Source organism: Pygoscelis adeliae, unplaced genomic scaffold (assembly GCF_000699105.1).
Source record: "Pygoscelis adeliae isolate BGI_AS28 unplaced genomic scaffold, ASM69910v1 Scaffold24, whole genome shotgun sequence".
Classification (NCBI taxonomy): Eukaryota; Metazoa; Chordata; class Aves; order Sphenisciformes; family Spheniscidae; genus Pygoscelis; species Pygoscelis adeliae.
The window spans coordinates 515,127-533,206 of record NW_008824806.1 but is presented as its reverse complement, the minus strand read 5'-3'; the positions used below and the strand labels follow the sequence as shown (position 1 = coordinate 533,206).

At 40.7% G+C, this 18,080-nt stretch overlaps 1 protein-coding gene across 1 annotated transcript in view; it reads left to right on the top strand.

Annotated features, from left to right (window-relative positions):
* The first annotated feature begins 4,592 nt into the window (after nt 1–4,592).
* The window catches only part of ST7 (suppression of tumorigenicity 7), a 57,226-nt gene continuing 43,738 nt past the window's right edge, over nt 4,593–18,080 (top strand). The window contains exons 1-5 of the mRNA XM_009324106.1: nt 4,593–4,654; nt 5,217–5,332; nt 6,475–6,550; nt 8,911–9,065; nt 12,330–12,427. Of these exons, the coding sequence (XP_009322381.1) occupies nt 4,593–4,654; nt 5,217–5,332; nt 6,475–6,550; nt 8,911–9,065; nt 12,330–12,427 (507 nt within the window). The remainder of the gene's footprint in view (nt 4,655–5,216; nt 5,333–6,474; nt 6,551–8,910; nt 9,066–12,329; nt 12,428–18,080) is intronic.

Here is an 18,080-nt window from a genome sequence, read left to right as displayed (position 1 = left end):
AAAGGGTTCCCGTGCCCTGGGTCACTCAGCGCGGGGGAAGATGTCCTTTATGTGCCCGAGGGAGGGACGTAAGGGGCCGTCACCGCTGGCGGCCGGCCGGGCGGTTGGTGAGCCGTGGAACTGGGCGCAGGGCGACGCAGCTGGGTGGTGGCAGTGCCTCAGCTGCCCGGCACAGCCGCGGTGGGCAGTCAGCCCTCCCGCCCAGAAGCGCCCCACGTTTACCTCGCCCAAGGGTGCCACGCTGGACTTTTGGCCAGGCCCGTGGTGGCGGCGGAAGCTAGGCGTGCCTTGGGCAGCCTGCCGTAGACCCACGGTACAAATATCATCTCACGCTGAGCTCTGAGACCAGACAAGGCTTCCTTTAAACGTGTTTTGTTGTCAAATAAAAGGCAGAGCTGCTTCATTAATTGCTCTGGCTAATTATATCTTTCCAAGTTCATGCAGTGCTTCTTGCTCGGGCTGCATTGCCAATGCAGCTATTGCCCCCTTGTTCTGAAAGCCCTGCTAAATTGCACAGGCACTTTCTGCAATATTGTTTCTAAAGGCAGGGAGTATTTTTATTTAAATTCTTTTGAACAGTAACAATGTTGTGAAAAAAAGAAAAGAATCAGAAAAAGATGTCGGGAATGTGCATCTGCTTTTACATCGCTTTATTTTTTAGATAATGTAAGTAGTATGTAAACAACATTTGGATTTCACTTTAGTAAGTGGAAGCACAGTGGCTTTTAATAGCTTAAGGGCTTGTTCTGTTCCTGACTCGGCTACCGATTTGATTTGTGACTTTGGGCAAGTCATAACGCAGTCAGGTTTTAAAAAAAGGTCTCCAGTTTAAGGGGCCTGATTTCAGGCATTTGGGGCTCGATTTTGGTGAGCTTCCAGGCATTCACAGCCCCTATGAGTTTCAGTGCAAGGAGTAGGTGCTGCAAATCAGACTGTAAGCCATTCAAGCCTTTAAAGTTGACCTTGACACTCTGGGGCTTCTTTTCTAGGGCATGTGATTATTCTGGATGAACACGTGATTGAGGAGGTGTTTTGAGAGCCTCATGTGAGCGGTATAAATGTATGAGTTGTGATTTTTTTTTTTTTTTTTTTGTTATGCTTTTATATATTACTATAGCGAATAGAAATTTACTTGCTCTGGTGAAAAAGGCAATGTTCAATTAGAAGAAATCTGCTCTTAGGTGATGGAGGGGAGGATGTCAGTTTTGAACTGAGGCAGCTTGAGTCCTGTTACAGCTCTGCCGCAGGAGGACTGTCCCTGCAGGTCACTTCATTCACATCATGGGGTTTGGGATTCTGCTGAGGCACTTTGAGTCGGGTGCCTGGTTGCCCAGGGATGGTTCCTCTGAGAGACAGGCCAGTCTGCCTAAAATGAATCAGCCCCCCCAAGCACTGATCTTTGTGGACTGGAGAGGAGTCCCAGGGGAACTTGTCTCCCTGCTTGGGTGACTCAGCTACTTGGGGGGGATGAATTGGAAACTTAGCCCATGAGTGATGAAGATGCTGAAATACTATTGCTTCTGGCTTGAGTTGCAGATACTCACTGTTAAAGAAAGTCAGGGCAGGAGCATCTCGGCTTGTGTTCCTCATCTGTAAAACGAAGCTTACCTGTTTCAGCCCTAGCTTGGCATACAGGCCATAATCTTAATATTGGAAATTAATTTAGCTTTCATTAGGGATGTGCCCCTAGAATCAATTATGGTTTCATTAAATTTATTTCCTCTGCAGGCTTTTAAAATACATCAGCATTAACAAATTAGGAAAAGTGAATTTAAAAAAAACCAAATTCAGTTATGGAGAAAACATTATTGTTTAGCAGCCGAGGTGCTTATGTCTGTACCTGGCAAATTTTACTTCTGGTCTTCAGTGTTCATGAAAACAAGTAAACAAAAATTAGCTTTGAACTCACAAGTTAAATAAAATACGTGGCCTCAAAAAACCTTGCTCTCTACTGGGTGTTTCTACTTAGAGAAGCCTCCATATAGCACAGCAAATTCAGCTGCTGTCATTCCCATCTGAGGAGAGGCTGTGAATAGCAGCACTGCATGGTCCAGGATATTAGATTTGGGTGAAGTGGCAGAAAGCAGGGGATGGCTTGGAAATGCCTGTGTGCACTCATCAGTGTGCTCAGTCACACTTCAGCAGCTCTGAAGTAACTCCCATCGTTTTAAAGCAGAAGGCACAGTATTTTGCCTAATGAGGTTCACCCAAACATCTTGACTTTTCTGATATAAAGAAATAGTCAAGGAATGTGTTTGCTTTCAGTGCATTGGCACTTGAGTCTATGAGTTGGGACTCTCACAGTGTTTCTGGATAGTGTGTCGGTACAGATAGCCTGTTATTCGTGTCTTCAGAAAGCTATCGGTGCTCAAAACTTGAACAAGGAGCTGGAAGATTAATCTTCAATAAATCCTAATTGCTTATATAAAATAAGGACATAGTTATATTATTAGTTTGTAATGTAACAGAAAAGGCAACCTTTTCAGTTTACCGTGCATCAACACTGGGATACTTCTTTCACTATCCCAACAGGGTGAAGACGGCTTTTTCACTTGGCTCACCATGTTTTCCTATGTAGATGTTTGACTACGGTAGACTATTGCAGTAGATATCTTTGTCTTCAGAAAGGTCAGAAGAATGGTTGTTGTACTGAGACCACGGTATCAGCAGATACTAAGACAAAAGCAACAAAGAGCACATCATGTTTAACTAGCCAGACAGATGCCAAACTACCCCCCAGGACAGGAGGTGGTAATAAAACCCCTTCTTCATCTCCCCTTTGTGTTCCCCCAATTCCCCTTTCCCTGCTACAGTGCTGAAGTACTGCATGCTTCAGATAAAGTATAACCACCTCAATTTAAATAAGAAGAGCAAAAAGAATGGTGTCACTGTGGTCAAATAGTTGTTGCCTAATCTCATTGGTTGCAAACAGAGTAAGCCAAGCCATTGAATTGTACCTCTGGAACTGAGAAGGCTGATGTTTATTTAATATTTACGATGGTTTGAAAGTCATATGTAAAAACTGTCAGATTGAAGCTTGTCAAACAGCCGTACCTTCTGGCTGCACAACAGAACGGCTGAATGTCAGTCGAGCGCTTCTGCTGAGTAAACTGGTGGAGCTTTCTAATATTAGCTATCTGCTGAAGTGGTTAGTTGGAAGATGCAGATGTATAATCAATGCTCTCTTCCCAAACATATTCCCTTTCCTGTGTCTCTGTTTCATGCACGTGTTAGGTGATGTAGGCACCAAGCTGAGGGCCCACCTCCTATGCCACTTGACTAGTTTTTGTATAGCTGCAGGTGTCATTAAGTTATTGCAAATAATTTATGTAAAATGCTTTCTCTCCATGCCACTGTAGCCTCGTATTCAGAAGTGGGAGCTAGGTGCATGGGAAAAGAGAAGGGCTTGACTTGCCGTACTGTATTTCTGTGTCTTTCTTTAATGGAACAGGCATAAAGGGAACAGGCATATACTTACCAGTATTGTATAAAGTAGGGCAGATACCCTGCTGACTCAATATCCCACCAGAAAATTGTTGCTGTGATCTCTTTAGAAACGATGTCAAGAATTTCATAGGGAAAAATGTGCTGGTTGACTTTTGGTGGTGGAAAGCAGCTGGTGAAATGCTGCAGGGCCGATGCTACTGGTGAGTTTTTGCAGAGCACCGTGTGAGGGGTCATCTAGTAGCAGATTTGTGGTGCCTCTCAGTGAGTCTTTGTTGCAAATACTGGGTTTGATTCGGGTCTCACCTTCCCTGGAGTGAATTGTCTTTGTTGAAATGAAGAAAACAAATCTGGTGTTAAATTAAAGAAAGAAAAGCCAGAATCAAGACCTCACCTTTTCAAAAGCTATAGAAATAGATTTTTGTGATTTTTTTTTTTTTTTGAGTGCTGTTCTAAATTACATTGTTGTGGATTTTCTTATCTCTTCCTACCTGTAGTGTGAAGAATTTGCATTTTTTCCTCCCTGAGAGAGATGTATGAAATGCTTTTAGTGTTCCCAAGCCTTTGCAATGCTTACTGAACTTTTCTCTGCCAATCTACTACAGCATCCTTTTTCAACCCTGGGATGCTTATAACTTAAGTAAGGTCAGCAGATGTTGCCACGGATTTTTTACTTCACGAGCTAAGGAGGAACTAAATCTGGCAACCGTAGCTGAGATTCTCAGTGATTTACGGTATTAACTAGACATTGAAGTTTTTCTGTAGAAATAACAAGTCCATAGGGACTGAGTTAATTGCTGATTTTCAGTGCAATAACCCAGTGTGATCTCTCTTCAATTCTGCATTATGGTAAATGTGAGTCCTGGCACTAATCAGTATTATCTTTTCATCTGGCATTTGGAGCTCTGTTAGTGGTTATTTGTCTGGAATAATAACATTTGTTGACACTAATTTATAATTATTTTTTAAAAAGGGAAGAACAGTCTGGTTACCTGCATCTCTATGCTCTTGATTTTTTTTTTTTCCCATTTGCACCTATGAAAACTAAAAGTTATCTGATAAGTCTCATTAGAAGGTAACTGATGTTTCTGATAAACCTCAAGTACCACTGCAATTTGGGAGAGATTCATTATTGTGTGTTTCTGTTTATGACAGAATGCAAAGTCTGGCGAAATCCTTTAAATCTGTTCAGAGGAGCTGAATATAATCGGTAAGTGCTATGATGCTACAGTTTCAGGCATAGTACTGGGTTAAGGACCATAATTGTACTTTTCCATTAATCCTAACTCAGAAATAGAAAAAAAAAAACAACTGTGGACACATGTGCTCATGCCAGGTTTTTCTGTCATTTGTAAAATGTTTCTGAATGAAAAGGAATTTAAATTCATGCTCATGCACTTGTTATTTCTGCAATTTTTGGTGATCTTGTAAAGAAGAAGTGCGGTGTACCTGGTACTGTTAATACAGTAATTCTGTTCAAATCAGTTGTAGCAAACAACCTAATGAATTATATCTAGGTTTCATGTAGTCTTAGTGTTTGAATATGTGTGTTACCGATTTCGAGTGTGTACTTTCCAACATCCTCATTAGCTGAGGTTCAGCTGCTGTCGCTCCATCACAGTACAGTGAAATGCAATGTATGTTGGTTAGGAGATTGGCTGAGTGAACTTAGTAGGCTATGCCCATCTCTAATGTGTAGGATTCTTTTCTAGATTCTTTTTGCTGAATGTGACCTCATTAACCAAAATGTCTTTTTGTTGGCATGTTTGCAGGTATACATGGGTAACAGGGAGAGAACCTTTGACTTACTACGATATGAATCTTTCAGCACAGGACCATCAGACATTCTTTACATGTGACACAGATCACTTACGGCCTGCAGACGCTAGTAAGAGACCTTGTGAACAACCGTTTTTGCCAATAGGTTAATCACTGTTTTAAATTGATGCAAGAAAAATGCAGTCAGACATCAGTGCTCTTGAGTAGATAAGGAAAGGCAAAAGTTTGAGCGTGCCTGGAAAGCTGTTGCTGTTGGATTCATAGCTTATACCTATATAGATACTTGTTCAGATCTAGAATACTATCTAATTTGTGTCACTTTTTTGTTCTACTTTCTTGCTGAATTCATTCAAGGTACCATTTGCAAGTGTAAAGACTTGTTTTTTTCCTCCTGTTTCTTGCAGTGGCTTCAAACATGTATAGCTTAATTTGCCTCCAGCTGCAGTGTAGTATGTTGAGTTACATTAGCCAGGTCCCATTTAGTCTACGCTGACAGAGGAGAGAGAGCTTATGTAAAACTTGAGTCCTGTGTTTCATTCCCTGATGTAGTTAGAAGCTCTGTAAAAAATGGAAACAAGAACAACACATTTACAACTGAATTTGATGTAAGCAGCTTTAGTTGTATTAAGCCTTTACTGCTAAGTCCACGTGCAGACTTTCGTTCTGCTAAAAATGTACGACAATGATTTCTGAAGAGGCAAATCTTGTCTGTTGGGAAAGGAGAAATACTGACAGTTGGGTGCTCCGTTCTGAGGGCATAATTACAAAGGAGAACACACTGTGCTTTTTTGATAAACATGAATCCTGTTTTCTGAAATCAGTGGGCTAATTATGAGGTGGTCTGATTAGCCTGGATGTTGTTTCCATTTAACATTCACCTAAAGCAACAGCACAGTAAAGAACTAGAATAAGAATCCTAACTATCCTTGTATTCTTTTGTGCCCTGTGGAATCTACTTCCCCAAGAGGAAAAAGCTACTTATCACCTCTGTATGTGACAGTGCAGATGGCATGATCTCTCAGCCAGATTTCCCCATGGAAAAAAGTTTAATTAAATGAAAGAATAAAGCTGAGTATTTGGGACAAAAGCTCATGTTGATTATGTATCTTTTGAGTGATCACTGAGCTCTTTGAAATGCTCTGGAGTGAGTCACGCTGAGAGCAATAAATTCTGCTGTTATAATACAGTCGATTCTCCTTGTTAACGCTGTAGTGACTGATATGCCCCTGTTCTGCTTTTTTTATTGAATAGTAATGCAAAAAGCCTGGAGAGAGAGAAACCCCCAAGCCCGAATTTCTGCAGCACATGAAGCTTTGGAATTGAATGAGTGAGTGACAACAACATTAATATTTATTTCCTGTCATTTAAAAATCCATTTGATGATAGCTTAAGGCAGGGGGTTTGCTACGGTAATTTTTAACCATGATTATAGGCCTGTCACAAGAAGGCCTACAATGGGAGGAAAAAAACCACAGCTGCATGTTGTGCTAGCCACCCAGAAGGTCTTTAGGGCAGTGATGACAATGGGAGTCTTCCCACTGATGTCAGTGGGCTTTGGATCAGCATAGCAAAGTGTTAATTAAGTTGCCTCCTGATGAGCATATGAAATATGCATTTATGGGATGGAGAGTTCCCTTTTGGATTTCTCAGTCGTCCTGAACAGAGGCAAGAAAGAAGGGACTCATAAACACCTTCTGAAATATTCGTTTCATAGTGTGAGAGAATATGATGTAATTTTCTGGGACTTTTGCTCTTTGAGTCTGTTATTTATTTTCTCAATGAGGAGTGTCATATTCTGAGATCCCACAATAAACTCAGTGCTGTGATGTTTTACTGGCATGGCAAACTGTATAAATGTTGCCAAAGTGCATAAAGTGGATAGAATCCCTTAGGTTGCTGTCAGAGATTACTGCATTCCAGAATTCCATAAACTGGTGCCTTACGGATTGTCCTTCACGTGTTTCATCAGTTGTTTGTTCCTGGACAGCAGTTAAACTGAGGGAGCATGTGGCATAAAAGGCTTTTGCAGAAGTGAGCTATAAGCCTATCCTATTCTACTCACATATCACAGAATGGTTGAGGTTGGCAGGGACCTCTGGAGGTCATCTGGTTCAACTCCCCTACTCAAGCAGGGCCACCTACAGCACGTTGCACAGGACCATGTCCAGATGGCTTTTGAGTATCTCCAAGGAGGGAGACTCCACAACCTCCCTGGACAACCTGTGCCAGTGCTCGGTCACCCTAAGTGTAAAAAAGTGTTTCCTGATGTTCAGACAGAGCCTCATGTGTTTCAGTTTGTGCTCATTGCTTCTGGTCCTGTCACTGGGCACCACTAGAAAGAGCCTGGTTCCGTCCTCTTTGCACCCTCCCTTCAGGTATTTACACATATTGATGAGATTCCCCCTGAGCCTTCTCTTCTCCAGGCTGAACAGTCCCAGCTGTCTCAGCCTTTCCTCATATGTGAGATGCTCCAGTCCCTTAATCATCTTAGTGACCCTTCGCTGGACTCTCTCCAGTATGTCCATGTCCCTCTTGTACTGGGGAGCCCGGAACTGGACACAACACTCCAGGTGTGGCCTCACCAGTGCTGAGTAGGGGGGAAGGATCACCTCCCTCGACGTGCTGGCAACACTCCTAATGCAGCTCAGGATGCCATTTGCTGCCTTTGCAGCAAGGGCACATTGCTGGCTCATGTTGAACTTGGTGTCCACCGGGACCCCCAAGTCCTTTTCTGCCAAGCTGCTTTCCAGCTGGGTGGTCCACAGCAAGTACTGGTGCCTGGAATCTCATTTTCACCCGGACCTCTTGTTTCCTGTTCCTCAGCTAATGACTCTCTGTGAAATGCAACTAGAGGTAGATGCAGCCCGATTCTGTTCCTATATAAAGAAGAATCTTGCCAGCAGTGTGCTTTGTATTGGAAAGAAGTCAACAGGCTATATCCCACTTCAGCTTTATATCTAACTTCAGCTGCTAAAAATGGGGCTATCGAGTTTAAAGTAGTTGCCTGGGCTCCCTCTACAGTCAATGAGAGAGGCACCTCCATTCAGGAGTTCACCCTATTCTTAGATGTTTAAACACGTGAAATGAATGGCTTTGTGAAGATGCTCCTTGATGGAAGCGGAGGGGCACAGATAGTTAAGAGATCTAAATTAGACAGCTAAAAGCTGGATGAGGTGACTCCCACCATGCATTTCACCTTTCTGTGTATTCCTAAAGCTGCTTTTCCTGGGTTTTGGGGGGTTTTTTGGGGGGTGGCTTTTGGTTTTTTAATGTCTACAATTACATTCATAATCTGTTCTTTGCATATGGCAAGTGTTATAGGTCTATTGATTCTTTTCATACCATTACAGTAACAGAGACATTTTGTGTTAAAAAAATAGTGCATAAAACTAGTCTTGGTTTCCAGAAGGAGTTTTATTGATGTAGGCCATGATTGCTTAGTGAGACAGTGCTTTACTTTCTGGGGCAGTTGTCAGTAGGTTTACTCAAGTGGCTCAGTGATACAGTACCTACAAATGAGAGTCATGATCTGGTTGCCAGAATATTTATTCATCAGAATAGTTCATCAGAAAGGTATATGGACAGAACTCCATTGCCTCTGTATTTGGTACATTCTTGCCAGTCTTTTACTGGCAAGCTTTTACTTCATGCAACTTTCTCATGGTTTTTCCTCTGATATTTTTGCAGGTGTGCTACTGCCTATATTCTCTTGGCCGAAGAGGAAGCGACAACGATTGTAGAAGCAGAGAAGCTGTTCAAGCAAGCTCTGAAAGCTGGAGAGGGCTGTTACAGGCGCAGTCAGCAGTTACAGCACCATGGTGCGCAGTATGAAGCCCAACACAGTAAGTTTCTTTGGAGGGAATAGCTGTTTCTAAAGGGAGAGAAGTTCTGGGGAGTTCTTCGGTTTTTGGGTTTTTTTTCCCCTCTCAGACCTATGTAGTCAGTATTTAACATTGGCTGGAATTTGGCTCTAGAGCCAGACTATTCTGTTTCAGTGTTTTTGCTTGATTCTGTTGCTGAGCTAGCAATGCTCAGATTACAGATGCACCTTTTTTTTGTCATGGCAGAAAATATGTAGCATGTACTTAACAGAAAAGAAAAGGTAGCAGAGCCAAAAGAGATCTGATATTCAGAAAATGCTGGACACTCTTTTAGGAAGTTGCACTGAAGTGCCTTTAGCCATTTTGAAAACATGGGCTCATGTTGTGAAAAGGCAGTAAAGAATGATGGAAACAGGAGTGAAGTGATGCTTTGCCAGCTCTTTTCCATCAGCTGTGAGGGTAAATACATACATTGTTCTGTGTAAAACTTAATGAGACCCATTAACCAGTGTGACATTTGAAAAGTTAGTTGCATACATTAAGAAAGGTCACAGAGACGTAAAAATTAACAACTGGAATAATACAGTGCTCTAATTAAAAAAAAAAATAATCTTGACTTTCAATTTTGAATAAGCAGATTTAGCTGCTGTGCTGGTATTTATTAGATGCTTCTTAAACCTAAGAAAATACGTGAGGGTTGACTGCCAGCAAATGAACAAAAAGATAAATAAAGCAAACAGTCTAGGTTATTTCTAGTCTACAATGGATACCTCAGGCAAAAGTAATACCAATTAATTATGTAAGTACAAGCACTGACATGCTTTGGGCATCTTCGGGTTTCTCAGGACCTGAATTCACAGCCTCTGGCTATCTCACATAATTTGAAGATTGCTGATAGAAATTGTACACAGTGAAATTGTCTGTGATCTCTGGTTTCAAAAGTGTACACAAGTCTATACCTGAAAACCTGAGGTTTTATAAAGCTTGGGGGTAGTATTTTAAACATTTGCTGGTTATAAAATGATATTTAGGATGATTTTCTTATTTCTGGAGAAAATAAAAATATAGAGCAGCTGAGCCCTTGTAGCAATTTTCAGGCTCTAGCAGGCTTATGGTTGTCCGTGAAACCTTAATTTGTGCACTCAATCCATCCTCAGCGCAGAAAATGACAGTGATTCTATGAAAAATAGACAATAAGAGTAATTAAACACTGTCATGATGCTTATGTCAAGATAACCTGGTTAAGTTTGTGCAGGCAAATGTAAGTATGGTGTTTTTGTAACCTGTGTGTGCTAGATGGCTACTGTCATCATCAAATTTGACACCCTGAACCTTCAGTATTACAGCAGAGGAAGCAACCAGTTAAATTGCAAAATTAAGTGCATTGCCACAGAGCAGGAGGGCCTGAAAAGTGACTGCCAGCTCTGACTGGGGCTTCAGGAGGGGCTAGATCGTTGCACTTCTCTGTACCACCCAGCCTCCCCTTGATAATGTCAGTGTGCACCCACAGAAGTTAGAGAAGTTGCAGACTTAGATGGTGCCTTGGACACAGGGGATTCAAGTAGGATTCCCTTGATTATATGCTGGACTTCTGCATGGTTTACAAAGGTGGAGAGCTCAGATCTCTTCAGAGAGGAAGGACCATGGACAGATGTGTTGCAGTTACTCCGTGGTTCTGAGATGTCTGTCATTCCATTTCTGGTCCTTGAAGTTGACTTCAGGATGAAAAATGGGCATTTCATCTTTTACAGGTGAAAAACACTATGTAATTTCTTGAACAACAGCATATTGCTCTACATTTCTGTTTCTTCATGTGTTCCATCTCCTTCATGCAGTATTTTGTGTTAGACCATGAATTTTAAGAGTAAATAATGACTTTGAGTACCCAACTTAACCTCTTTCAAAAGGTGCTAGTTTATAGAAAGCGCGGGCAATCTTCTTTTTAAGGTGGCTCACGTTAGTCACCCCAAATCATTAGTCACCTCAGAAAATTTTGGCCTGAAAGGTTATCTTGATTTCATAGTAAGTAAGTGCCTTTTGACCATTCCTTCTGAAAAGAAGCTTGGCCTGAAATATATAACTCTTAGTTACACTACATAAAGATGTTGAAACAGATGTAACTAATAAATTATCAAATATATAGGAATCAATGCAGAGATAAGGAATTACATAATATAAAATACAGCTAAAGAAATTCCTTCCCTCCCTTATTTATTTTTTCTTCTAAAGTCAGACCTTTCAACCTGCTGCTTAATCTATCTGAAAATTGTAATCACAGCTTTAAAACAATTTGTAGGTACCTGGAATATTTTCAGTGCACATCTTGTTCTTATTGTGAAAGACTTGAAAATGCTAGGAACAGACTAAAATCTTTACAGACTGCATACTATACACAAAGATAATTTGTAGCACGTGTCTTATATTTTCATGATACAGTAATTTTATAGATGATTAGCTGTCTGCTCATTTCCTGTTGGTCCAGGAGCATGTTAAGAGTTCACATTGGAATTATAGGGAAGAGAATGAGAAATGAAATGAGTAAGAGTTCTCCAAGAGAATAATTACTGCAGCTGTGTAGTGTCTGTCATCTTTGCTGTTAGGGCGTCTTCCAGCACATGGGACTCTCATATCTGAAACGTGTTAATTTGCCATCCATAATTAGCGGCGTGAGGAATTTGAAGATGATAACTGGGTAACAAGTAAAGGCTCTCTGTAAACTGGAAGTTCAGGGTATACTTCTTTTCCTCTAATCATTAAGGAAAAAGGCTGTTAGAGGATGTGGATTTGTTTTGCTGCATCTCCTATTAACAAGCATGTACATCGTAACTTACAAAAAAGGCAGGATGTAACATGCATTTTCATGGATGCTCTTGTCTTAACCATGTATGTGAATTAGTAAATAATTTAATGTTGTGTGTGTGACCACAGAGTTTCGTGCCAATGCTAACGTCATAGGGGTTCTCCTTGCCTTACTTGATTACTCAATGGTCTATACCCTATAGCGTTCTCTGTACCTTCAGATCTGCTTATATTTCATAGGCCAACCCATGGGTCCTTATTTATACCACTGTATATCTGGAATAATTCCACTGATTTCAGTGATGTTATGCCACGTGTAAATCAGCAGAACTTGGTAATTTTTTATTAAAATCACTGTGAAAGCATTGATGGTAACGAATAACAAAAAATGGCAAGAAAACTATGTTTCCTTTTGTGTTGGAATATTAAATAAACCTTTGTTTTATCTTTTTTATCTTAATGCTGTTTCTTTTTCCTCTTATACAGGAAGGGACACCAATGTGTTAGTTTATATTAAGAGGAGGCTGGCAATGTGTGCAAGAAAGCTGGGAAGGACCAGGGAAGCAGTGAAAATGATGAGAGATGTGAGTTTGGATTTGTTTCGCATGTGATGCTTAGATAATAGTAGCATAGAAATTATATGCATTTGCTTACCAGTTAGTTTTTTTGCTGATAGTCATTTTGTATGTGTAATGTACATAAAGATTAAGTTAAGAGATCATTTACAAGGTTGCAAAAGCAACACTATGAAGTCATAAAACACCAGATGGACGGTTGCCCATACAGCCTAAATTTCCCATCCTGGTACATGTGCAATGGAGCGCAGTCTTCAATTATTTGATCGTGAAGTTACATAACATTTTTCTGAAGCATATAATGAATGCCGCTAACTTAATAAACAGGTCTTAAGTATTCTGTTTCCTCCTTGCAAAGCTGCAGTTTGGCTCTGTGCATTGTTTACGTCACACTATTCAGACCTGAGGACAGTGTTATTTATTCATGCAAAACCTATTACTGAGAAGTCAAAACCAAGTAATTAATCTATAATGCACTGATTTCCCTCTGAGATGGGGGATGATTATATCCCTGTTTTGTAGGCAGGGGAGCTACCAATGGTAGTCATAAGTCAGTAAGCTACAAAGCTACAAATTTGAAACACCAAACGGTAGCTATTTTTGGGATAGCAGGAGGGCCAGCTGTCCACATAAGGCACTGTATATGTTTCAAGTATGTAAAATGCCCAAGTGTAGAGATGAAGAAATGCTGGGCATTTGCAGCTAAGTGACATCCCCTGGATGCAGATTAGGAACACAATTCTTTGAGGAGGTGACTTGCCTCACCCCAGGTAGCAAGTCTGTGACAGAAGGAGGAATGAAGCCCTAGAGCTCTGGGCAGATGATGGTAAAACTGCTTACCAGTTTCTTGTGCTCTCCTTTCTTACCCTTCATTTTCCAGCTCCCACAAAAGTGAGGTAGAGATGAATCCGGCAAGATAGAGTTCTGCAAGTTAAGCTGAAGGACCTACATTTTAAATGTACAAAACGGCATCCCAGACCAGAGTGGGCTAAAGTGGGCTTTAGGCAGCTCAGATGATTGGTCCCGAAACCTGCCTAGTGAAAAGGGAAATTCTTGCTGGAAGCCAGTGGGAATTTTAATGTAAATAGGCAAGTGACTTGCTCTGGAGCTTAGGCACTTGCATCAACGGCAGTAGGGCAAGTATGTCTGCCAGCTTGGAATCCAGCACCCAACATCTTCTCCTGGAACTGGGGCGCTCATGAATATTTTTTTAAAACATTGAGCATCGTAATAACGCAGGTCCTTGTCCTAAATAATCTACCTGATGGCAAGTGGTGAGTAACTTTCTCTCCTGTCTCTAGCTGGGGTTTTTCAGGCACACAACTCTCACAACCCAGAATCACTAGGCTCCCAGACAGAGGTGTTGAAAAAGAACTTTCAAAAACCCTGCCATTGTACAGCTAGGAGTGTGAGAAAGAGGGACAAGGAAGAAAGACCTGGTTTTGCAGTCTTGTCGTCAGCTGGGGGAATGTTGATTTCAAAAACATTATTTTCAGTCCAGTCAGCTCCGCTGATTCTTCATGAATTTTGTTACACAGGCACTCTGGGACAAATACTGAAATCTTTGAGGACAAACATTGGAATTCTAAGTTCTGGCATTAATATACAAGAAAGATTTTTGAATTTCACATTCAAATGTCACACATCATAATTATGGCAACTTCTGGAGCTTACTATGGGCTGCTGAATGTGTTTTGTGGTTTGTAGATAGGGCTATGTGGAACAGATACTCTGTGAAGCCACCTGCTGCTGCTGTCAATATGTATGGTTGATTGTGTATGCAGAGCACTGGATTCAGGGAGTCGGGTGGTCCTTCTAGTCCTAGGTTTCTTATGCAAAGTGAGAGCCAGAATGCTTTGATTATAATGAATAGCTTATTCTGTCACATGTGGATCTCGAAAGGCAACGATGACAGGGATACCCAAAGTCATCGTTTGTTAGACACTTGAAGGATGGAAAACACTCTCCTCAATAGGAATATTTTGCTAAAATGAAAGAACTGGATGCAAGACAAAGGAGGTGTAAAGATAGAATTTCTGCTTCTAGAGCTTCAACTCCGATCAATGCATTCTGTAGTTTTCCACATACAGACACTGAGCCAAATCCTCAGAACTGAATTTAGACGCCTCTAGAGCTCTTCGTTGTGAGCAAGCAGAGCTGAGAATTAGCAAGTCCCTAGATGACATATAAAAGCAGCAGTATCTGTAGGTCACAGCTCTAGTACACTGGGAGCAAGAGTAGGGTCAAGTCAGCTTTGCAGATGCTTTTCTTAGATTGACTTGGAGCTACTTATTTCTGATGAATGCATATCCTCCATTTCTTCACAGAAGACATAAATAATGCAGTTATGAAGAAGTTCGGAGAACATGAATGTGTCATTGAAGGTTTCTATGAGATTGATGAGGGAGGAGATGAATTTATTCACCCTAAAAAGAATATGAAGAATATGTTGGCTGGGGACTGCTGAACATAGCATCAGGGGACAGAGGGTGGAGGCCCTGTTTGTGTTTGAAAGATTGAAAACAGATTTCTCAAGACATGGAACATGATGGGAATGAAGTGTTAAGAGGTTCATGACACCATCTGGGAAATATGATTGGGATGTAGTGAGTCTTTGCCACTTTGAAAAAATAAAATATTTGAGAGTGTTTAATTCGTTGCATATATGGGGCCATCTTGAGGACATTACTGATGGATTAGGTTGTCTTACTTGAATTTTATGTAAGAAAAGACTGAGATCCTGCTTAAAACACCTTAATGGAAAGAAAATGAGTTGCTGGTGACTTAAGATTTTGATTTTATGGTTATATAGACTGCTGATAGGAAAATCATATTCTTTAATATTATATTGAAGATATTTAAAACCAATTTTTTTAAAACTGTTTAAAAAACTGTTTAAAAACAGGGTTTTTAAATTTAAAAAGATTGGGTAGGAACTTCTGTTGCTTCTGTGATTGATTTTGAGATAGTATTTTGTTGCTGGCTTTGCTGCTTGTATGTCATTCATTTAGCTGAGTTGAATTAATGAAAATTACGAACCTGTAATTTTCATGGAAGCATGTAATTTGAATCGTACATAGGTGTTGCTTTTGCTTGTGTTTCTGATGATAATTATTTACTATATTTTGCTATAGAAACCAGCAGCTGTCACTATTTGTATATATTGAGTTAACTTATGATCTCATTTTGATTAACGTGTTGTTGGAATAACTCCAGTCTAGTCAACAGAGTTATTCCAGTTTTATTCCAGTTTATATAGAGCATGATATGGTCTGTGAGGGAACTAGATCTCTTTTACTGTCCCTGAGGAAAAAGTCTATGGTGCTGGTTGTTTTATTCGTTGTGCTGATTATGTTAGGAGGATTTAAACTAGTGTGTTCTAAATGATGTTGGAAAGTTTGGTAAGTGCAGAGGTGAAAGGCCTTAATGGTGGCTGTGCGGAATCTTCAGTATCCCTTCATGTTGAATCTTTATTGTTGCAAGCCAAGTAGCTACATGCTGATGAGCAAGGGTAGCCTTTTGTCCCAGCTGCTCACTGTCTGCTCTTTGCTGATTCCCTCACCGTTACAATGGAAGAAAACAGAAGCGTGCTGGGTTTGTGTTTCGTGTTTTTCATTGATTAAAAACAGAGAGGATGTGGAGGGTATGCAAAGGCACTTCTCTCTGTACTTCGCGGGTGACTGGATCAGTGACTGTGCTACTGAATTCAGGAGCACGCCGACACGGTACTTCCCTTGACTGGGTCACTGGAGTGTCCAGGTGAAAATGTACCGTGCAAGAAAGTGAATTGTCAAATTAATTTGAGCTTCTTAGGATTGTTCTGGAGAACATTTGGACTGTGGAACAAGCTTTCATTGAAGGGTGATGTATGTTTAAGAAAGAGAAGGGTGGCAGGCAGAAGGTGTGCTAGTGGACAGAGTGAACAGAAGCTGTTAATTGCTTCCTCTTTCAGAGAGAAGATGAAAGAAACTCCTTCTAGAGTGTCTGTCTCCTACTCTGTGGCCCTGCACTCCCCTGAAGACTGCTTTGTAGTCTTAACCAAGTATATGTTTCTGAGACACAGTGGAATTGCAACTTGCCCATGCTTTGCAGCTTTGTTTAGAAACAAGTGAGGTTTAGGGAGAGAAGAGACTCTTCAGGTCTTTCCTCAGCTCTGGAGGATAGACACCAAAACACTTTTTAAGGGTCAGAAAAGTACATTTTATTTCTGGGATCAGTCATATCTGCTGAGAAATTACTCTTCAGATCACAGTAAAGAACCTAGACGTCTACTTCTGTGTACCTAGCTCTGAGAACCTTGCTGAGGATATTTCAGTTGGATGTGTTTATGTGTTCATCTCGGTGCCCACCTGCAGCCTCTAAATGCGTATTTTGTGCCACAGGAGACATTAAGGAATTATCAGTACCTAAGCAGCTTGTATTGTTAAGAGTGCTGCATGCTTATCAATGGGCTGCATGATAAGTTGTTTAAACACTCAGGCTGCCCTGAGCATTTAAAATGGTTTAAGAGGTTATGTCACTTGAAGGCTTCAAAAGGGTACTAAACCATATTAAAATGATTTTAGTGATATGGGTAGGTTGGGTTTTTATCTTTTCGTGACCAGCAGTATTAGTGATTTTTGCTGGTATGATGGTTCTGCAAATCTAGCATACTTTCTTGGCAATGTCTTTTGCTGGGCTTTGAATTAGGTTTTCTGTTCAACATTCTCTTGAATTCTGTATTCTTGTATGTATTCCTGATTTGTTCTCGGGGGGTAATGGGAATACATAGCTGGGACACTGTTCTGCACCTTGAATTATCAAGCTGTGTGAAAGAAAGAGGGTACTAATTGCTAATAAAGATGTTATGATCCCTAGCAACTTAACAACACAACTTCTGCAGCTACTTGCATCGGCAGCTACTGTCTGTCTCTCCCAAATAATTCTGTGCTTGAGGCAAGGATTAGTGAATCAGATTCTTTGGCTTGTGTCACACAGGTCAGGTTAAGCAGGCTGCTCTGCCTTGAGTGGGATTCTAGCTTTATTAACATCTGTAGCACTTATTTAAAGTACCATTTGTTAAAATTTGAAGGAAAAGTACTTAGGTAAATGAGACCAAGAGTTATCTCATAAATTTTAGAAGAGTGCTACACTTGTGAACGGTGACATTTGCCAATCTCCACCACAGAGTAGTATCTTCAGTTAATTCTTGTTCTGGCACACAAGCACTGCAATAATAGCAAGTGATAAATGCTGATTTTAACATTTCCATATGTCTATATATTCAAATGTGGTTTGTTTTGTCACAGATTCACATGTTATTGGTAAGTGGGAAGGGCAGGTTGGAACATCCCTCATTTGAATGGGCTCTTAAACAAAATGGACCCTCCTGTGATTGCCCTGATGGTGTTTATCCCTTCCCTTTACCTGCACGTGACTCAGACCCCTCACTTTTTATCATGGCTGTGAACCTGTGCAAAACCCTCAAAAACTAGAAATTTGGTGACTACTACCTAAACCCAATAATAATGTTTCTCATATAAATTATGGGTTTTCAGCATTGTGATTCTATTAAGATAGAATGTAGTCTTAGAATATAGTCGCATAGTCTTGGTAGGAGCCCTGGTAACTTGGACTCCTTTTTGTCTGCCCTCTTGCATCACTCCATGTTCAGGGGCTTTGT